General features: G+C 35.7%; 1 protein-coding gene across 2 annotated transcripts in view; it reads left to right on the forward strand.

Annotated features, from left to right (window-relative positions):
- Nucleotides 1–903: 903 nt before the first annotated feature.
- Nucleotides 904–23,913, forward strand: part of LOC307113843 (cadherin-10) — a gene marked incomplete at both ends in the record, with an annotated part of 71,380 nt that continues 48,370 nt past the window's right edge. For both annotated transcript variants that reach the window (XM_079795801.1, XM_079795802.1), the window contains one exon: nucleotides 904–1,134. In XM_079795801.1, coding sequence (XP_079651927.1) covers nucleotides 904–1,134 — 231 coding nt within the window. The remainder of the gene's footprint in view (nucleotides 1,135–23,913) is intronic.

Here is a 23,913-nt window from a genome sequence, read left to right on the forward strand (position 1 = left end):
TAAATGCAGGAAGGGAGGTGGAGAGCAATCAGGGGCATCATGGAGTTTGAGACCTGCAGAGTAGCAGTGGGTGTGGTTAGAAGTGGACAAATTTTCCAAACATAGCAACATGATTATATTCTTCTAGTGTTCATTATGTTACAAACTGATTTGCTGTAGTAGTGATTTTTTTTCTATTTTAGTTAACTCTAGGTGTTCCACAGACCAGCCTATGGGAGCAGAGGAGAGGTCTTAAGCCGAAGGCACTCCTACTTTGTTTTTGTTTTGTTTTTCACCTTACTTTAACATTTGAGCAGGATTAAATTAGAAGACAGGGTGACGCTGTTTGCTGTTTAAAAACCATTTACAAACAATTGCATTGCAGAACAGTTGCATGTTTCCTATAGTTTATTTATATCAACATTTTGTTTTTAATGTTTTAATCTATGTTAAATTGCTCTGGAAATATTGACATCCAAAATTAACTACATCTCTACTCTATATAGAGATTATAATTCCTGAAAACTGTTAAAGTACAAAAACAGAAAAAGACATAAAGCTTAATGTGTTCCATCTTTAGGAAATGTTTGAAAGAAATCACTTACTATTTTATTTTCTTAAATTGTAGACATGTTACTAGACTAGCAATGTTTCTCAAATTAATCATTCTTTTATGTAAAAAGGGAAATAAATATTTTGGTTGCTATTATCCATTTATCTTTGTCACAATAACTTTAAACCGACAGGTAACATTCATAATGTTGTCAACTGACTTTTTTGTTTGTTTGTTTATTTGAAGCTTTTGGAAACATGTACAAAACATTGATGAAATGTTGGAAACCAGCTGAAACACAGTAAAATTCAACCCAATAAAGTAAGATTGCTTTTTCTTCATCCACGCTGGGAATTTTCAAGAAGTGAACTATGACATTAGATCGATTTTTGCTACTGTTTCTACTCTGGGTATGCTTGCCACACTTCTGCTCTCCAGAGATAATGTTCAGAAGGACTCCTGTGCCTGAGCAACGGATTTTAGGTCCACGCATACCTAGAAGTGATGGCAAAATTCTGCATCGTCAAAAACGTGGTTGGATGTGGAATCAGTTTTTCTTGCTGGAAGAATATACAGGATCTGATTATCAATATGTAGGAAAGGTAAGTTTCTATTGAAATTGCAAATATTTACATTTTTTCCTTATGTGTCTTAGTAAAGAAAATTTGAAGGTCATCAAGAGCTTCATTCTCATAAATTTGATTCTCTAAGTATTAGCAAAGCAAATTTAGTTTCTAGAATATAAATTGTAATTTAAAATACTATGGAAAGAATGAATATAACATGATAAAGGAATTCATTTCCTGGAAATCTGTCCACTACCTTATGGATTAAAGCAGTACTGAAAATTGCAATTTTAGAATTCATAGCTAGAAATCAATGACAGTGACAAAATTGTGTCAGTATAGTCATTAAAGTGACAAAGCATATAAATAATATAAAACATATGTAGCTTGCATTCCTGTTGAATTCAGTAAGGAAGAAAGGACATGTTTAAAAGTTGTTTAACATTCTACAGAATGAGAAAGCAACTGTCATTAAAAATATAACCTAAGGCCCAAAAATTTCATATTTATAAGAAAACTTATTTCAGATATGTGCTATTTATTTTTCCTAAGTCTCAAAATAGATACAATTCTATAAATGAAAATATATAGGAAGGGGCAACACTAGTTTACTTATTGTAATATGTTGTAGACAAAGATGGATTATCATTCTGTTTAATTAAAAAAGTTAATGAGGAAAATTAGATGTGGTTGGGAATGGAATGAGAAATGTGACATACAAGTACTGTAACAATAACTGCTTTTATACACTAGATTGTATTAATTTTCAATCTTTTTTCTTGGCACTATCTAAATCTAATACAAGTTATATAATGTCTTCAGAAAGAATTCACTGTAATAGTTAGGGTTATTATTTTTATGGACAGTCTATGAAAATATGTCAAAGAAAACTAAGAAGTTAAACACAACAACAGAAGGAAAACATATATAATCACATGTTAATACATCACATGTAAACACTATAAAATTATAATAGACTAGAGGCCCGATACATGAAGATTTGTGCAAGAATGGGCCTTCCTTCCCCTGGCTGCCGGCACCGCCTTCGCTCTGGCCAGAGCTGCCTTTCCACCTTCCCACGCTGCCCAGAGGCCCGGAGCAGCTGGGGTGGTCCTGCCCCATCCCCAGCCACTCGGCGCCTACATATGCAAATTAACCCACCATCTTTGTTGGGTTAATTTACATACTCACTCCTGATTGGCTGGTGGGCATCACGAAGGTACAGTCAATTAGCATGTTACTCTTTTATTAGGTAGATACATGTGTTGGTGACTTTTGCATTAACCCAAACATTAATAGCTTCATTCAAATAATTAAAAGTGTGCTAAAAGTTTTTGTAGTAAGAAAAACTATTTTTAGAGAATATATGTTCTTTGATTTTAAAACACTTTGATACATTTTTTTTTTCATGTTTCAATATTTCAGTCTTTTTTAAAGTGTCTGGCAATATGGGAATGATGATATTAAAGGTTAAATGTCACATTGAGTATTAGGAGGAAAAAAAGAAACAGTGACCTAAGCAATATTACCAGAAATCATGTAGAAGTGACTTATCACAGTCTTCATCTGATTGAATGCCCAAGATCAGAGGGCTAAGGTAAAGTTTAGGATTGCTGCAATAGGCAAGTTTTAGTTTATGAAACCAACCACATGAAAATATAATAGAAACCTGAACCATAGCAGTCATTTGCTTTTTCACATCTATTTTTCTTCATCTAGTCCTTAATGAGGATTTAATAAATGTTGATAAATTGGATTATCCTTATCTTATGCACTCTCTCATGATATTCAAGCTACTTCATATATAGTTTTATTTATTCTCTCCTCAAAGAATATGAACACAATGAAATCAAGAACTTTCTATTGCTCTTTGTTTCTAGCTGTTATAGTAGACCTTCTTATTTAGTTGATTGAATTGACCTGATTTCTATTGAATTGAATTCCCAGAGCCATCTGACACCACTTGGCTCTTGGTAGGGAAAACTAATCTAGAATTTTAAATCACTATGTGCAATTAAAGCTGTTGTATACTTCAGATTTTTTCCATTTTAATATCTTCTGTACTCTGCTTTATAAAAGCAAATCAGAAAACTCTTTCATGACAACAGGGCTAAAGAATTCATGAAATGTGATTGCCAGTTCTTTTCTGTACAGTATATGCAAAACTACTAGATTAACAAAAATATTAGATGTTGTAGCTCTGAGTTTGCTTCTAATGTACATAGTGTCATTTTTAGTTTATATTTCAAATCCCTTTTATATTTTATGTCATGACCTTTGAAGTAGCTATTTAAAAATTTTCTTATCTATAGTGTAATATACACATATATATCAACTACTTATTAATTATTTATATAGCATTAATATCTTATACAATTAAAATTTTATTTTAGATATCAACATAAATTTATATATGCCAAAAAGGCAATATGCAATATAGATTATTTCAATAAACATATGTTGTAATGATTATAAGTTGTGGCTAAGACATATTTTCTTTATGAAGTATAAAAAATTAAAAATTCCCCAGATATTCTTTCCAATATTACTTCTAATGCACTTATTACATTCATCCTTCTTTTAGAAGTTTTACTTCCAATTTTTACATCCATGGAATATTGATGTGATCCAATGTCTCTAGGTTAGTTTAGACATAGGAGTAATGTGTGCCCCAATTACTGGACATAGGAAGATGGTGATAGACACCCATTGTAGTGAGAAATGTATATTGGGCTCAGAATAGAGACAGTGGAGACACTTACACTGGTGGAGTAAGAATGATACTAAAAAGCATATGCATGAAGACGGGAAAATAATAAGGATTAGCCAAAAAATTTGCCTATCTAATCCTATAAAGAATGAATGGCATATAATTTATCAGATAAAAACTAATTTCTGCTTAAGCTATTAAAGCAAAGGAAAAATAAAACACCTTACTTCTCATTCAGTTAAAGCAGAGGGTAAGTTAGAGAAAAGAATATAACTGCCAATCAGAAGATCTAGGATGTAACCTTGTTTTTGCCATTAATATTCTGTCAGTGGTTAAATCAAGTATCTTCTTGCCTTCATTTCTCATCTATTAAATCAAAGTGTTCTCATATATATATATATATATATATATTTTTTTTTTTTTAATGTGATTATGTTGAGTGTATGATTGTACCTATTTATCCGCTCATTGAATACAAGTTTTGTCTGAGTCCAGTTTTGTACTGTCCAGGCAATAGGTAGAGAGAAGAGTGGAAGACAAGAACCCACTCTATGTGTAAATGTGATGTGATCTAGATGTGAATATGGTGTGAATAGAGGCAAGATTTTTGTTTGATTTTAATTCTTGCGGCCAACTCAAATTAGAAGCTCTAGGACAGTTCAAAATGTAGATTTCTCATCTCCTATAGTCTCATGCCAACATAGCTTCCTGCAAATACGACTCTCCTGTGTGACTCATTTTACCCTGCCATGTGTGTACTAAAACCGGTGCTCTTTACTTCTGCCACCAGCCATGTAACCATTTCCTTTTTTCTAAATAAGATGGTGTTGATTTTTCTTTCTATGTAATACCAAGTATTTTGTCACATTGAATTCGGCCAACTTTTTTTTAGATCCTCAACTCCAGATATCCTCTCTTAGTGTATTTTCCTCCTGCTCTTTTAAAATTCACTGCATATAGGTAGCCTTAAGTCATCACTTGGTTTTTTTCAAACCTGGGCTGCTGGGTTGTTTTTTTTTGTTTTGTTTTTGTTTTTTCTTGATCTCCTAAGATCCTTTGTTTTAAAAAATAGGAAGAAGGATACTTTCTCTCTAGGTATGGTATTTTTAAACTGAGAGTTGTGAGACAAGTTTCAAACTGGTAAGGCTCTTTTCTGGATGTCCACAGGATGATGGACTTCATTCCTCTAGCTCTGCCATTGGGTTTCTTAGATCCTTTTAAGCTCCAAATAAATGTTGTAGCTGGCCAAACCAGAGCTCTAGGATAACATTTGCAATGGCCATGCAGACAACTTTTTGTTTTGTTTTCTGAACTGGCTTAGTAAAAGTCTGAGTTTTTAAAAAACATAAATTTGAGTCTACCCTTTCCTGTATTTATGATTTTTATTACTGTCTTTTTAAACTAGACATGGCAGTATTGGTATACTGTAGCCTGCTGGGCTTATAAAAGTTCATTGTTAGCTTTTCATGATGTTTTCATGCCAGTTGATGCCATGGTGATAGTTTTAAAATTGAGTTTGGTGTGATAGTTATAGCATAGGAATTGGCAGACACACAAATTTGGAATCCTGCCTCTGGAGAGCTAGTTGTTAATAATTTGCCAATTTACCACTGTAAATTAGCATTTCTTTTATGAATATATTGCTGAAATTGACTATAATAATTTATGGATACATAAGTATGTTTTCTGGCATATTGTATGTAAATACTCAATAAAATTTTGTAATCTATCCCCCTTCTATCTTAACTAGAGTTCTCATGGAATTTCTTAACTATTTCATTATTCTTATACTGACTCAAAACTGAATAATAATGCTTTCTTGACCTGAGACTTAAATTAATTTATTTTCCTGTCACAGTTTTCTCATTTATATTTTTCTTTGAGGCATTTTATTATGGCTGATCTCTGTGGCCTTTTAATATGAATCAATCTCTTCTTTGTTTAATTGAAGCTGTTTTTTTTTTTTTTTTTACTTCTTACCTCCTGTTAAAAAAATCTAGTTTAAAAGTTTTCCCATTGTCTATACAGTCTTCAAGGTTCGTCATGAATTTCACTATTAAATGCACTGAACCATATCAATTATCAATTAATGTGTTTATCCTTTATATACAATCCATAACTGACTATTGAGATGCTGATTATGATGGATGCCACAGTAAAGTGAGAGAGGATTAGTTTTCTCTCAAAACGTTGAAATTGGATATTTAATAAGGCAAAACTCCATTTTCAATAATATGCAACTCCGAAAAGAAAGAATGAATGAGTTAATGGGCACTATTTCTTTTCTTTCTTCAGATCAAATGTCGAATAAAGCTATCAGGAACAAATCTTTATTAAAATAAGTAATAAACCAGCAGAACTTCAAAACCAGCAAACACTAATTACTACATTGCTCATCTCACATTACAAAGAATCTAGCCAGGTCAAAACTGCCTTTGGAAGTCAAAATGATTTTAAAGCATTCACAAAAGTACATCGTTACTAATTGGTAAAACTTAAATGTTGCCAACGCAAATCAGATTAAAAATATGAAGCCCAAAATAATCATAAGCATATATTATCCAGATATTCTGGAGACAGGTCTTTTAAGAATTTTAAATATATATTTTGTATTGATTTCAGAGAGAATGGAAGAAGGAGAGAGATAGAAACATCAATGATGAGAGAGATACATTGATTGGTTGCATCCTGCATTCACCCAAGACCAGGGCCGGGTATCTAGCCTGCAACCTAGGTGGGTGCCCTTGACCTGAATCGAACCTGGGACCCTTCAGTCCACAGGCAGAAACTCTATCTGCTGAGCCAACCCTGATAGGGCTGGAGACAGGTTTTAGATCTTGAGATCTGATTAGACAGAAATGCAGAAAACATTTTACAAGTATAAATTATTTGCAGTAGTCAGATGACAAGCAAAAGTCTATATGTTAGGTGTCACAAGAAGCAGTCTTTCAGAATATATATTAGGGACTTATAAACACCTGTGGAAGGAAGATGTAAGAATTTGGGTCAGTGATGCAAGTCCTATGGCCTAAGCTCAACTCATGGGTTCTCTGGAGCTTAGATATTCTACCAGAATATCTAGTCGTCTAGTGGTCTAGACCCTTACACCTTTAGCTCCATCATATTTCTGATATGGGTTTCCCTCAGAAATGCTGACCTGGAGTGAGACAGCTCTGAGAAGTTGAGGCAGTCCATGGAGGGGATTTCACCCCGCTGGAGCAACATTCTCTCTGTCCTTCCAGGCCAAACTGGAGCTGGCAAATCTATACACAAACCACAGATAATTATGTTAACCTGATTGTTTTCATTTCAAACAAGATTGAATAGAAATATTTTATCACTTTTAAAATCATCTGAAAAAGTTCTTACAAAAATAATATTTCTAAGAAAATAATGAATTACCAGTTGAATAGAAAAAATGTAATATTTTTGGAAAAAATAAATCTCAAGGAAAATACACTTGCTCAAACAGACACACACATAGACAATAGCATCTCACCTGAAAAATATAACAATTCAAAAAATACATATATATTTGAAATAAATTTACCAAGTCTACTAAAAGTTTGTAAAAATTGAACTATTTAAATTAAGAAAACATATGAAACTATTTGAAATAACAAATTTGCACAAATTATTTTAGAAAATACATTAATGGTTCTGAGAGAAATCTGTTGACAGTGGAAATCATTTTCAAAATATCTCAGTGGGTCTCTAGAGGTATGCATGCATCTATTGCATTTATTTTAGCATAGTATAAAAGGCTTTACACATCATATATATTAAAATCAATATGCTAATAAAGTTCCTAAAATTATTTTTTCATTACTGTAGTTTTATATATATATATATATATATATATATATATATATATATATATATATATATATAATTTACCAATTTAACTATTTTTCAGTGTATACTCAATGGCATTAAGTACATGGACTTTACAGTGCAACCAGTAGTACCATCTCTAGAGCATTTTCATCCCAAACTGAAACTGTACCCACAGAGCAAAAGCTTTCTTTCACTCCCTCTCCCGAGCCCCTATAAATTACTATTCTATTTTCTGCCTCTAAGAATTTGCCGATTCTAGGTACTTCATATTTGTGAAAACTCATAATACTTGTCCCTTTTTGGTCTGGCTTATTTAACTTAACATAATCTTTTCAAAGTTCATTCATGTTGCAGTATATATCAGGAATCCATTCCCATTTAAGGCTGAATAATACTGTATGGTACATGTATACTGTATTTGTTTATGCATTCATCTGTCAATGGACATTTGTTTTATTATTACTTTTTGGCTATTGTGAATAATGGTGCAGTGGCCATTGTTGTACAAATGTATGTTCAAGTCCTTGCTTTCAATTCTCTTGTGTGTATATCCATATATGGAATTCCTGTGTTATAATAATTCCATATTCATTCTTTTGCGAAACCACCATACTGTTTTCCAGAGTGGCTGCACCATTTTACATTTCACCAGCAATACAAAAGGTTTCTAATTTCTCCACATTCTTGCCAACACTTATTTTTTTGGTTTTGTTTTATTTTGTTGATAATAGACATCCTAATGTGATATCATTCCTGGTAAGGACAAGTGAGGTTGAGTGGTTTTTTTCATATGTTTATTGGCTTCTTGTAGTTCATTTTTTATGAAAAGTCTATTCAAGTTCTTTGCCTATTTAAAAAAAATACGTTTTTATTGATTTTCAAAAGAGGGAGAGAAAGATAGACACATACATGATGAGAGAGAATCATCGATTTGGCTGCCTTCTGCAAACCTTCTACTGGGGATCTAGCCCGCAACCAGGGCATATGTCCTGACTGAAATCAAACTGTGACCTCCTGGTTTATAGGTCAATGCTCAACCACAGAGCCGCATTTTAAAATTGGAATGTTTGTTTTAAATTATTTCATGTTGAATGATTTTTAAATGCAAATTAAGATTACATTCTCTATGTCCAATATTCCTTTATGGAGGTAACACATTCAATACATGAATGTTTTTCTGTATAATTTCTATTTTACATATTTTATTTTATAACAAGCCTAATTTTTAAAAAAGTGTTTTAAAGTTGTTTATAATAAAAACTAAAAGTAGAAATGCAGTTAAGGGAAACATAGTACAAAACTACTCATCTGCAATTATTGAATTTATTCAAATTATCAGGTTAAGGAAAGACTAACTATTCTAGCCACAAAGATACTCAAATGAACTAACACCTAAATGCAAAGTATTATTAATCTGGATACTTTTACTACATAGACTATTATTGGAAAAATTGGTGAAATTTAAATGGAGCCTAAGAATTATATCATAATATCAATATTACATTAATAATTTTGATAGATGATTTGAGATTGTGTAAAACAATCCACTTGTTGATAAGGAAATACAGGCTAATGAACTCAGGAATGATAGTCCATCAAGGTGACAACTTATTCTCAAGTAGTTAAGTTGTCTCAATTTTTTATAAGTTTGTGATTACATTTTTAAAAAGAGCTTATTTTGCCCTTTAAATTAGTGTACCTGTGATTACATTTTTATTTACTAACTAGAGGCCCGGTGCACAAAATTTGTGCACGGAGGGGGAGGGGTGTCTCTCAGCCCAACCTGCACCCTCTCCAATCTGGGACCCCTTGGGGGATGTCTGACTGCCTGTTTAGGCCCGATCCATGGGATCGGGCCTAAACAGGCAGTCAGACATCCCTTTCACAATCTAGGACTGCTGGTTCCCAACTACTCACCTGCCTGCGTTCCTGATTGCTCCTAACTGCTCTGCCTGCCAGCCTGATCACCCCCTAACCACTCCCCTGCCAGCCCTATCGATGCCTAACTGCCCTCCCCTGACACCCCGGTCACCCCCAAATGCCCTCCCTTGCATATTCCCTCTTTATTAGATAGGGTTTTTTCTTTAGCATATTGGACAGTCCTAACTGGTTTGGCTCAGTGGATGGAGCATTGGCCTGCAGAATCAAGGGTCCTAGGTTCGATTCTGGTCAAGGGCATGTACCTTGGTTGGGGGCACATACTCAGTCGGGAGTTTGCAGGAGGCAGTTGATCAATGTTTCTTTCTCATTGATGTTTCTAGCTCTCTATCCCTTTCCCTTCCTCTCTATAAAAAATCAATAAAATATATATTATAAAAAAAGAAACATTTAAGATTCCTCCATATCTGCCTGGCTGGTGTGACTCAATGGTTGAGACCCCAGGCTGCCACTGCTGGAGGGGTTCAGGCCCTGGCCAGGCTGAGACCCCAGCCCAAGGCTGCCGCCTCAGCCCAGCCAGGCTGAGACCCCTGCCCAGGCTGCCATCTCAGCCTGGCTGCGGATAGCCCAGTGGGTGCCTTCCCTGGCCTGAAGATCGTGCATTGGTGGTGCACTGCGCTGCCGGCCTGACACCCTGGCCTCAAGCCCCATGGCCCGCTTCACCCCGGATCGCGCGCGACTCGGGTGCGGCCAGCCGGACACCCCGGACTGCTGCCACTGGGCAGGGATTGCTGTGTGTGGGGCGGACGCCTCTCAGCTAGACACCCTGGACTGCCACAGCTGGGCAGACTTGAGGACTCCGCTGGGGCTCGGGACTAAGAGGCCTGGGGGCCGCCATCTTGTGGCCATGGGCACTGCCATTTTTGTCACGTAGTGATGGTTAATTTGCATATTACCCTTTTATTAGATTGGATTGCAACAATTAGGATCTTCGGTATTATTTTAAGTGGAAATAATGAGAATGGGAACTTTTGTTTTGACCTTACAGAGAAATCATTATGCCTTTCTACACCATATATAATATTAACCACAAATTATCTATCCTATCTAATAAAAGAGTAATATGCAAATTGACCATCACACAAAGACACAAGATGGCCGTCCCCATGTGGTCAAAGATGGCTGCCACCATGTGGACACAAGATAGCTGCCACAAGATGGCCACCACAAGATGGCCTGCAGGGGAGGGCAGTTGTGGGAAGTTAGGAGTGACCAGGCCAGCACAGGAGGGCAGTTGGGGGAGACCAGGCCAGCAAGGGAGGGCAGTTGGGGGGGACCAGGCCTGCAAGGGAGGGCAGTTGGGGGGGACCAGGCCTGCAAGGGAGGGCAGTTGGGGGGGGACCAGGCCTGTAGGGGAGGGCAGTTGGAGGGGACCAGGCCTGTAGGGGAGGTCAGTTGTGGGAAATCAGGCAAGCAGGGAGGGCAGTTAGGGGTTACCGGGCCGGCAGAGGAGGGCAGTTGAGGGGGACCAGGCCAGCAGGGGAGAGCAGTTGGGGATGACAAGGCCAGCAGGGGAGGACAGTAGGGGGTGACAAGGCCTGCAGGGGAGGGCAGTTGGGGGGGACCCAGGCCTGAAGGGGAGGGCAGTTGTGGGGGGAACCAGGCCTGCAGGGGAGGACAGTTGGGTGCCAGCAGTCCTGGATTGTGAGAGGGATGTCCAACTGCCTAATGGGTGTTTGGACATCCCTCAAGGGGTCCCAGATTGGAGAGGGTGCAGGCTGGGCTGAGGGACACCCCCCAATGCATGAATTTCATGTACCAGGCCTCTAGTCTATATATAAAAGGCTAATATGCAAAGTCTCCCCGCGGGAGTTCAACCACTGGCAGAGGAAGGGAGGCCTCAGCCAGCAGCCAGAAGGCTCCAGTTGGCCCTGATCGCCGGCAAGGCCTAGGGAACCTATCGGTGCATGAATTTTGTGCTTGGGGCCTCTAGTGTAGAATAAGTAGCAAATAATGTTTTGCAGTAGTTTATAACAAAACAACAACAACAAAAAAAAATACAATTATGACTAATACTCTTGTAGATTTTTTCACTGAACAGTATGTTATGAGATGTGTTGAATCCCATGATCTGCCATAATCATCAGTATGATTACTGGCAAATCATTTAATCCCTTGGGGTTTTGGTTTCAACAGACCTAAAAACAGAGCAGCAGATGAGATTAAATTTGAAACACTTTTAAATTCTTTACATTTAGTATTTCTATATTGACATAGCTAATAAAATAAAAAGATAAACAAAAAGAGCACTACATTCAGAAAAAAAAGAAAGATTTCACTTTACTTATTTAACCTTTCTCTATAAATCTCTTCAAGAAAAGTATTTTTAAATTATTGAGGTATAATTTACATAAAGTGTGTTTTCTTATAAAATTTTGTATATTTATCCTATATAATAAAGAGCTAATATGCAAATGGTTGTCACACCCTCACACCGTAGTGGCTCAGACATTCAACACTGGGGAGAGAGGAATGGGGACCAGCCAGGCACAAATGAGCTCACGAGAGAGGAATGGGGACGAGCCAGAGTGTGGCCCGGGAGAGGGATAAGTCACCTGCCCCGCAGTCCTGGCCGCCAGTAGCTGCACCTGAGCCTGTGCCCTGGGAGAAGGACAAGACACCCGCCCCATGGTCCTGGGCGCCTGCGGCTCTGCTCCAGGCGAAGCCGGCCTGGGTCCTGGGTGCCTATAGCCAGCCAGAGGGAGGGAATCCTGGGTCCCAGGTGCAGGACAAGGCAGAGGCAGTTAGGGGCAATCAGGCCAGCAGGGGAGCAGTTAGGGGCGATCAGGCAGGCAGGCAGAGGTGGTTAGGGGCAATCAGGCAGGCAAGCAGAGAGGTTAGGGGCAATCAGGCAGGCAGGCAGGCGAACGGTTAGGAGTCAGCGGTCCCGGATTGTGAGAGGCAGTTGAACATCCCCTGAGGGGTCGCAGATTGGAGAGGGTGCAGGCCGGGCTGAGGGAACCCACCCCCCATGCACAATTTTTGTGCACTGGGCCTTTAGTGTAATTATATATACTTAAATTTTCATGAATGTTATTTTGCTAAAGTAATTCCATTCATCTTTTTTTTTCTTATTAATACCATATGCATTTTGAAGATTTATATTATTTTTATACTATAGTGTTGAATTTAACTGTTGCACAGTATTTCATTATATTCTCTACCAAATTAGAAACAAAACAACAACCACTTAGCTGCCCTACTCAGAAAGACTTTGATTCAATTGGTCAACCATAAGAGCCCAACATTTTGCTTGTTTATTTTGGTTGGTGTATTTTAAATTCCTATACTTGGTACATAGTAGGAACAGATACATGATCCGGGCCTTCCCTAAAGTTCTGAATCCTTGTTTTTAATTAATTACTATAGTCATTGTCCCTTGGCTTCTTTATAATATAAATTGCGCCCAGTGAGATAAAGGAAAAGAAGAATGCAATAAGGTTAGTACTGATGGATTGTTTGAATGTGGTTACCAATTAACCTTAAATTAAATTCAGAGTAAACTCTCTGTAACACTGCTAGAAGTATAGATAGTATTGTCTTTTTTCTCTTCCCACTGAACTTTATCTTCATAATTTTCTCATAGAATTATTTATTGCTTATTTATTTACTTATTTGATTTAAGACTTTATTGTTTAAAGCAGTTTTAGTTTCACAGTAATATTGAAGGAAAGGTAAAGATATTTTCTGCATACTCCCTACTCTGGGACATGTATATTATCAACATCACTGAATAACATGGTAAAACTGTTAGAACTCATGAAGCTACATTGACACATTATAATCACCCAGAGTCCATGCTTGCATTAGGGTTAACATTGATATTGTATAGTCTGTAGTTTCAAAAATCGTATACTGATAGGTACTCATCATTATGTTATCTTACAGAGCATTTTCACTGCCCTAAATCCTCTGTGGTCCACCTATCAATCTCTTCCTTCCAACCCCCAATCCCTGCCAATCACGGTCTTTTTACTTTTCCCAATAGTTTTGCCTTTCCCAGAGTGTTACATAGTTAGAATCTAATATTATATAGCCTTTTTCAGATCGGCTTCTTTCACTTAGTAATATGTATTTAAGACTATTTTATGGCTTCCTGGTTCATTTTTCTTAGCTAAAAATAATATTTTATTGTCTGAGTGCACCATTTTATTTATACATTCACCTATGGAAGGACATCTGAGTTGCTTCCAAGCTTTAACAATTATACAGGGGTGGTCAAAAATAACTTTACCATTGTAATACAAATAAATAATACAATAATTAATAAGCAATAATACAAGAATAAACTGTTTCACCTACACACACCTGTAAAACTCATTTGCCCACCTCTGAAATACAGCTGCTATAAACACACAAGTGTAGGTTACTGTGTGGACACAAGTGCTTTCAACTCCGTTGGGTAAATTCCAAGGAGCAGTATTGGTAAAAGAATGTTTAGTTTTGTAAGAAACCTCCAAACTGTCTTTCAAGTGACAGCACTATTTGCATTCCCACTAGCAATGAATGAGAGTTCTTATTGTTCCACATTTTTGCCAGCAAGAGTGTTGTCCATGTTCTGGATTTGGGGCATTCGAATAGGTGTGTGGTGGTAACTCATAGTTATTTTAATTTGAATTTTCCTGATGTAGACAAATGATGTAGAGGGTCTCTTCATGTCCTTATTTACCTTTTGTGTATTTTACTTGGCAAGTTATCTCTTAAGGTCTTCTTATCGTTGGTTTTAAGAGTTGTTGGTACATTTTGGGTAACAGTCCTCTATCATTCTCTTTATAAATATTTTGTTTCTTCTTTGTTCTATTTTCTCATTCTCTTTATATTGTCTTTTGCAAAGCAGGAAATTTTGCTTTTAATGAAGTCTAGTTTATCAATTCTTTCTTTCATGGATCATGCCTGTGATTTTGTATCTAAAATGCAATTTGCATACCCAAGGTTTACTCTAGGTTTTTTTCTATGCTATCTTCCATGAGATTTTAGTTTTGCATTTTATATTTAGGTCTGTGATCCATTTTGATCAAATGTTAATCTGTACCAAGCATATATTTCTGAAGTAACTAATGTATAGTATGAAATTTATGTTAATCCCCTGAAATGTCTATTTTCAAATTCCATAAGTATTATGTCATTTATATTATCTTTACTACTAATATATGTAAGCATAATATTAGCACTAAATAAAAGTGGAATATATATAACCCTTTTAAACGTTAAGTAATAAAAGTAATATTAGTTGAGGGTATAGTGTATGCCAGTTATTGCTAGGCACTATAGATGCTATGATTTACACAACAACGTTGCAATACAAAGATTGCTATTCCTACTTTACCAAAAGGAAACTGAAGCTTAGAAAAGCTAGCTATTATATCGAGTTACATAGCTCTTAAATTATTATACAGCTAGAATTCAAACTTAGTACTATATTATCAGGAACTTGAGTTATTTCACTATAGTATTCTAGCATATTAGTAAAACATCACAGAGAAAGCACAACTTTTCTTTATTGCATTTTATGTTTGTGGGTAGTACTCTTATTGAATGCACAAATCTATCAGCAATACATTTCAACCTGAAATTCCTTTACTCTTAAGATGCTGACAATCTTTTATAAAGAACCCTGAAGTTTCAACTTAGCAGCCAAATTCTTTGAAACTATGACCTAACCTATCAGTCTTAGTTTCCATATTTTTAAAGGAAATAATGGCATCTATTCATGCATGTTGTAATTTTGGAAATCAAAAGTAGATGATGACCGAAACCGGTTTGGCTCAGTGGATGGAGCGTCAGCCTGTGGACTGAAGGGTCCCAGGTTCGATTCCGGTCAAGGGCATGTGCCTTGGTTGCGGGCACATCCCCAGTAGGGGGTGTGCAGGAGGCAGCTGATCGATGTTTCTCTCTCATCGATGTTTCTAACTCTCTATCTCTCTCCCTTCCTCTCTGTGAAAAATCAATAAAATATATTTTTAAAAAAAGTAGAGTACAAAAAAAAAGTAGATGATGAATGTGCAAACTTTTAAAACTCTTATCAAGCCCCATCTAAATGCACAGCATTATTACAATTTAGGGTGCATATCAATAGAAAAACACAACAGCTTCTAACAAAAAGCTCATTTATTTCAATGCAGTTTTAATTATGTAAATGCAAAGAGGAATCTAAAGGAAACACTCAGAAGTGGAAGTGGCCACATAGATAATAATTACATGTTGATTATGTGCTATGTTGGTGGTTGGACTTCTTTCTCAACATATTTTCCTACTGGCCTGTTTCTTATGCCAAAACCTGTAAGCCAATGGAAATGCATAGGATATTGAAACACACACACACACTTACACTCACATAACACACATAGAATTGAACATATTTCCAAATGAAACATCATTACCTTATTTTTAATCAACAGAAAGTAAGAACATCTGCCTTTTAAAAGGGTAAGCAGCTGGGATCTCGTGTTATCTAAGTAAAATCATCCAAAAAATGTTACGTTAAAGGCAAAAGATAGTCAAATGTTCACAAAGTTAGAGATAAAAAAATCAACAATGACATGAAAATACCAAAATATTAAAAAGTCACACTTTAAAACATGGAAAATATGCTATACATTTAATTCATCTCTGGTCCAAAGCTGTATACTAACTGAAATCTGGCCTATAAAATATAGATTGTTTAATCCCTTCAGGGATTAGAGTTTTCCATATAAACTCAAGATTTTAAATATGAAAAATCTTGTGGTCATCTAAAATAAAAATATAGTTTTCCAAATTAGTTTTCCAGACTAATTATGGTTTTAGAAACTTCCATTCCAATAGATTATTACTTTACTTAATTTCTTATAATCATTGTATCATAGTGTTCTTGCTTGCAAAATATAAATAATAGTTTATAAGAATATTTTAAATTCTAAATGTTCTGTAAAATTCAGAATCCAAATAATAACTTATAATAATGAAAAGCTAAACAAATTTATTGATGTAATTTATATATGTAATTTCTGTATAGCCAAATATTCTGAAATGATAAAATGTAAGAGCTTTGTATTAAACATCTTCAGTTACAGAACTTTGCCCCAAATCTTAAGTAATTTTCAACATTACTTTCTGATAGTCTTACAGATTTTCAACACTTAAGTGATATTTGGTTTATAACATACTTTACTCTCTATTAAAAAAACATTGTCTTTTTCTTTTTCCTATGCTTATTTTGCTTAATATCACATGAAATTATAATAGGCTCAAAGTAATTTACTTTTATATGCTGTGCCTTTTCTAAAAAACCTTGAGTTTGGGGAATGGTTAGAAGTTTTAAGGAAATATATACAATTTCTGTAATGATTTCTCAAAGGAGTTAACAATTAAATTCAATTTTTGCCTGAGAAAACTGATATGTATCATTAGTCGTATCTTCAGTCCATTTTATTCATCTCATTTTGTTTAGGGATTATAGCATAGTTTAAGTAATTGTTAAATTCAGCAGGGAGGGTTTAGTTGGAATATCATCAGTGGCTGCAGAAGCTGAAGTAGTTATTTATTCTTATAGTCAGAGAAAGTTATTGACAACCTCATTTTTTTTCTTTTTTTAACTGAATGGAAATTCATCTCATTTTCTTCGCCCTTGACTAATGACTAAAGAATGCAAGAAACAACTTAGCTGAAAAATGAAATTAAGCTATTGAATTTTAATGGTGTGTTGTCTTTATTTTTATGTGAAGAGGATCATGAATGAAATTAAGCATGAAATTATATGGAAATATATTGAACTATTTTTTTTCAACTCGCAATTGGTTTTACTTTATTAAAAACAGAATGGGTATAATTTAAAAATGAGAAAAAAGGACAATGAGAATAATTTTAAGGGGATTAAAAAAGAATAAATATATCAAGCCTTTTGTACTTAGCAATAAAGTCAAAGTACAAACAATGCAGAAAACTCCAAAAAATTATAATTTAGGAATTTGTCAAGGTGATAACAGTGGTAAATAGGAAGTATCTAAATTGAAGTGTAAAAAGTAAATAAAAAATAAATACAGGAATTGATTTCAATAACCCCACTTTTATATGTTTTCAAATTGTAGAATATAGTACTAACAACACTGAAAACTATCTATCCCCCTTGTCATGTCACCACCAGTTATCCACATCAATATTTTCTTCGTAGAATTTAGACAAAGGAAATGAGGTGGCCTAACTTGCAAACAGTAACTTTAAATATAGTTTAGAGTTATGATATTTAAAAAGAAATATGAAAAAATCTTGAGATTTAAATTTAAAATTATTTCCGATATGTCAGAGGACATATAAAAATATTTTTGTGAACAATCTGAGAATTCAGATTAAAAAAAAATATTATGAAGACTTTATTAGCTACACCAACCAGAACTGAAGTAGACAATGAGAGTAGAATAGGAAAAGCTGAAATGAAAGTTAGTATTCATTTCAACTTTATTTTTGACTCATTGGTTATTTTGTTCGATTTCTCCTCCACAATTAGCTGTGTAGATTGGCTTCTCTTACCTACCTCCCCTCTTACATCTCTATTAATATCACAAGCAAAACATTCAATCCCATATCTTCCTGGAAAAGATTATGGCTCTCAAATGGAGTATTCCTAATACCAGTATCTGTGCATTCTTGTGGACATGGGACCACTTTACCTCCCCATTTCCCATGTGTGCAACTTATTTTGAAGTTCTCGATTCCAATAGACATATTCTATTCTTGTTAGAAGACAACTTTTCATAAATTTCTCACTTTTTTTTTTCACTTCTAGGTATTAACACACCCAATTTGCTTAGATTAATTTACATTCCAGGATAGGACACATAGAAACTGGCCGGCTACCCAGGGGCATTCCAGGATGGTGGAATCCCCATGCCGGTTTGCTTACATCTGGAGAATAAAGGTAATGCTAGAAATTCCCGTGGGGTTTCCTGAGCTGTGACACCAACTCACCTTCACAGTTGATCTGTGATGCTACCTCACTCCCTTGGGGACTTGGGGAGCAAGGGAAACTTACACAAACCTGAAGCTTTGGATGTCTTCTCTGCTGAGCCTAGTAAACCATCTCAATCTATTTGTGTTCATTGTGTCTTTAGTGGCCAAATCTATGGAAGTGTAGCAAGCCCACCTAGCAGCTGCCATAATGCACTACTTAGGGTCTGCTTGACAATCCTATTTGAAAAGCATGCAGTCCTCAGGCTCACTTATTGGTCAAGCTTGTAAGGAAGGAGAAAAGTCATTTCGGACTCTAATGAACCTTTTACACAAATGTAAAAGAATCGCAAAATGTCACTAACATTTTAGAAAATCCCACAGCACGAAAAAAGAAGAACCTCATTAAATAAATAGAGCATCCCTCTCTGGAGTAACAAGAAATAAGTCACAGGGAGTAAAGAACTTTAGAATAATTAAATTAAAATTTCTAAGGAAGTGGAAAAATGTAGGACATTTTTATAAAAAGAATAATTTGAAACGTGTATTTTATTTCACATGATAAATAGTCAAAGCCAATGTTAAAAGGGGGTGATACGAATAAAACAGTCAAGGATAAGTCCAGAAGGCCTAATACGCTTCTAATAGAAAACCTATTGACAAAATTGCAGGCGAGCTCTTTTCCCCCCACCCTTTGCCTACCTCCACCCACCCTCATTTCTTCTTATGCCACAAGTACCTTCTTCTTGGGACAATCACAGCTCATTAGCGCCAAGTCCAGGCCCAGAAAAGCAAATTTCCCTGGGGAAAAAACATCTGGCAATCCACAGTTCTCCTTTATACAATGCTCTCCTCTCAGGCTTTACTCCATTCAATTCTCGTGATTTGCATACTGATTTGTCTTTGGCAATATGTGTGGGGTTTTTTGTTTGTTTGTGTGTTTTTTGTAATCTATTTGTTTTATATTTTGTTGGTGGGAATGTTGTCCTGTTATTATTAACTACTAGTAGCCCCCTGCGCACAAATCTGTGTGCCAGTAGCTCGCTGCCGCCCTCCTGTAGCTCCCCTTGCCCCACCTCATAGCTTGCTGCCCTGCCTTCTCCTGTAGCTCTCCGTCGCCCGCTTGTAGCCAGTAGCTTGCTGCTGCCCTCCTGTAGCTCTTCGCCTGCTGCCCTGCCCTCCTGTAGCTCCCTCTGCTCGCCCCCACCCCCTCCCCTCATAGGTTGCTTCCCTGTTCCCTCCTGTAGCTCTCTGTTGCCCGCTTGTAGCTCGCTGCCCCACCCTCCTGCTGATCCGTGATCTGGTTGTTACATGGTTGGTCATTATTACATCTTTATTATATAGGATGATAAAACACAGATGTCTATAATGACTTATCATATAGTTTCAGGGACAAATTTAGATTCACATTTCTATCCCTAGCTACTACTAAAAAAATTAAATTTGTATCCCAGTAATTCATGTAGAGATCATATTTCACTGATTCAATCTCAGAGTTTACTGAAATTTCTATCTAACTTGCAGCCAAGTCTTTTTCAATATGAAGAATTATTTTTATGTACATTTATATTTATAATATAGAGTGACCAATCCCCACTTTTTATTATGGACTTCTAATTCAATTTTACTCCATCCAGAATGTTCAGCCTTTTAAAATAAGTAGCACAAAATGAACTCTTTATTTCTCATGTCTGTGGCATTTGACTTTTTTATGTCCATCCCTCCTACAAATAAATAATTAATTCTGTGTGTGTACTATGAAATGTTCGGAGTCCAAAAGAATAGAATATTTATTATCCTCAAAATAAATATATTTGTAGCTCCATAAAGATATAAAAATAATAGTTCAAAATTTGTATGGGTGTTTAAAATTAGGTGCATATATGCATATTCATACAAACACACAAATTAGAATTCTATGATTTAAAAACAAATTAGGAAGGGAAGAGAGGTCAAGTTAGCATTTCAAAAGAGTGAAAATGGGCTTCATATAGGATACAAGGCATAAAGAGGAATTTGATAGAAGAGTAAGAATTTATAGGGTGGGTACATCAACTTAATGTGGAAGGATACAAGTTATAGAGGCATGATATTTTCTGGTAAATTTGTGGAATAGGTTTTATAATTTGATGAAGTTATGAATGTATCAGCCAAATGAACAATCTCCATTATGGTTAATAGATTTTTATTTATTTCAGGAAGGGAGAGAGAAGAGAGAGAGAGAGAGAGAGAGAGAGAGAGAGAGAGAGAGAGAGAGAGAAACATCAATGATGAGAGAGAATCATTGATTGGCTGCCTCCTGCATGCCCCCTTCTGGGGATTGAGCCCACAACTTGAGCATGTGCCCTTGACCAGCATTGATCAGGGGACCCTGCAGTCTTCAGGCTGACATTCTATACACCAAGCCAAAGCAGCTAGGGCAACCATCTCCACAATCTCCTTTCTTAACTAGGACATTTACTTGATTTATTTAGTTATTTATTTCTGACCAGACTGTAAAACATAGAAAGTTAAACTAGACTAAGGATTCTTTTTTTTAAAAATATATTTTATTGATTTTTTACAGAGAGGAAGGGAGAGAGAGATTGTTAGAAACATCCATGAGAGAGAAACATCGATCAGCTGCCTCTTGCACGCCCCCTACTGGGGATGTGCCAGCAACCAAGGTATGTGCCCTTGACCGGAAGCGAACCTGGGACCTTTCAGTCCGCAGGCTGATGCTCTATCCACTGAGCCAAACCGGTTTGGGCAGGATTTTTTTTTAAATTTAGTGGACTATGGCTATATTTCAGAGGATTATTGAATCCCTTGATATCACATAAACATTGTATTTTACACATAGACACACAAATGTGAAAATTTTCTAGGGTAGTGGTTCCTATCCCTTTTTAGATTATCATTTCATTCAGTGCCTTAAAAATAACAATAAATGTTAAGTTCCAAACTTCTTTTAATTTTTCTCCTCCTTGACCATAACCCCTAGAAAGAACATGCAGCTGCCTGGTCCTTCTCCTTTGAACATCCAATTAGGTACTTGTTACTCTATAGCTTTCAAGATAAAAGCACCTTTACAAGCCTTAGAAACCCAAGATATTTTGCCTCTGAAGCAAAAATCTTTAAAACATCTAAGTCCTAAAATACCATATTCTTTTCAATTTAGTTTATCTTAGTTCAGTCTAGTTCAAGAAATACTTATTTAAGTAAACTCCTTCAGTAAATACCTATCCCTAGCCCTCTCTCCTCTTACATTTCCTATCACCGTACCTTTAAGAGCAAAAAGGAAGGAGCAAAGGTTCTCAGCTGCCGCTGTAGCCCAGAGGAAAGGGGTGATCATTTGTTATTTTTTTCTCTAATTTCTTTTATCTTATTAATGAAAATAAATCTCTTGGTTTTAAATATTTTGCATTTACTTACATTTTGAGACATGCATTTATAGATATATTCCTATATTTTAAATCCAAGATGCTTAAGAAGACTCCTTGAAGTTGTGAGGGAAAATGGGTATACAATGTTCAATGTCATTTGCACACCTCAAGATATTTTTTTTTTAATTCAGTGATTTTCAAAACTGTAAGAAGGAAGATACCAGGCTTCTAGAAGTATATCGACCTTCTGTAAAATATGTTCCAATAACTCTCTCTAGAAATGATAAATTAATTATTAGAAAGAATGTTTCTACTGTATATTATACATGGCATTTAAAGTCTTGAGGCAGATAATGTCCTGTAAAATGTATGTCTATGCAAAACTTAAATGTCTTCAATATAATATCGGTATCTTTACAGTAGTAGCAAAGAAATGTACCCTTCTTAAGACACTGCAAGGTGTAAGTCAGCAGTAGTTTAGCAGGAGATTTCTTGAATTTTATAGACAAAGAAAATGAATCTGACCTGTTATAGGGTCTTGAGTAATCCCTAATGTCTTCATGGAGAGCCCCCAGTACTTTAGGACCATCCCAGATTGGACTCACCAGTCAGGGTGGCCCTTGAAACAAGGCCCATTTTCAACTGGTTGCACTCTTAGGAGACCAGATGGGAAGAGGAATCGCAAGTTATTGAACCCAGACCTCACTAGGGTTTTTTTCTTTTGGAGGAGATCTTTAGAGAACCCTCTCAAATGTGGAAAATAAATCACTTATTTTTTATGCCAGACACCAAGCCATGTAGACATCATTGTCCATCCATTGTTTCATCCTCTGTGCTTTCCTCTGGCCCCAGAAAGAAAGTGTTTGGGAAAGTATTTATCAGTCTAAATTATATATTTGTTGTTGGCCAGAAGGAAGGAGGTCAGGGACTGGGTGGAGGTGGGCAAAGGAGAGGAAAATGGGGACATCTATAACAGTGTCAAAAATAAAAATAAAGTTAAAAATAAAAATAATAAATTATATATGTGGGTTATTTTAAAATGATCATACATATTTTTACAATCCATTCCATTGTTAACCTTTATTTCTCATTTCTATTTTTGATGGAAAGTAATGGTTTCATTTGGGTTCATAAAACTTCATTTATATTTTTCTATATTATCAATATTAAAATAATGTTCAGTCTTCTCTGTAAGTTTCATATACTCCATTTCAAGATTTCCCACCTTTTTCCCCCTTTTCCTCCCAGGCTCAACAAAATGAGTAACTACTTATTTATTTCTGACCAGACTGTGTTTACATGCTTTATTATGTTTTCAGCTGCTTCCTGACACTGGGCCGTCTTCTCTAAAATGTCTTATTGGTTGTAAATGTATTTATTATTTATTTATTTATTTATTTATTTATTTATTTATTTATTTATTTATTTATTTATTTTACAGGGCTGGCTGCCAGCAGCCAGAGAAGATGGCCCTGGTCACAGGCCAGGCCTAGGGACCATAGGTTGTAAATTTAAAGTTATTTCATTGAATTCCTTCTTTCACATCTGATATTATCTTAGTCACTAGAGCAGAAAGAGCAAAATGCTAATGAGGATGCTACCAGAATAGCATAGCATATTTGCCACAATCTGGATTTTTAAAAAGAAAACAAATATAGAATTTATTGGCTATTTGGAAGAACAGCAGGCATAAAATTATAACCATGCATTAGCAAATCTAACAATTTCTAGACTTTTTAAAGTTAATGAACACACACAAAAATAGAAGTTGTTAAATTGGAGAATGAATGTTACAGTCATTGTGATGCATTCATCAAAATTGATCCTTCAAAGAGCTAGCCCAACCATTTAATCACAATGTAATCTTACTAATATAATTCTAATTTTTCAAAAATTTCCCAGTTTTTCTCACTTTATTATTATTGTTGACACTATTGCAGATGTCCCCATTTTCCTACTCTTTGCCCACCTCCACCCAGCATCCGCCCCCTCCCCGCTTCCCTCTGGCCATCACTGCACTGTTGTCTGTGCCCAAGGGCTTTG

This window comes from Cnephaeus nilssonii (assembly GCF_951640355.1).
Source record: "Cnephaeus nilssonii genome assembly, chromosome: 2".
NCBI lineage: Eukaryota > Metazoa > Chordata > Mammalia > Chiroptera > Vespertilionidae > Cnephaeus > Cnephaeus nilssonii.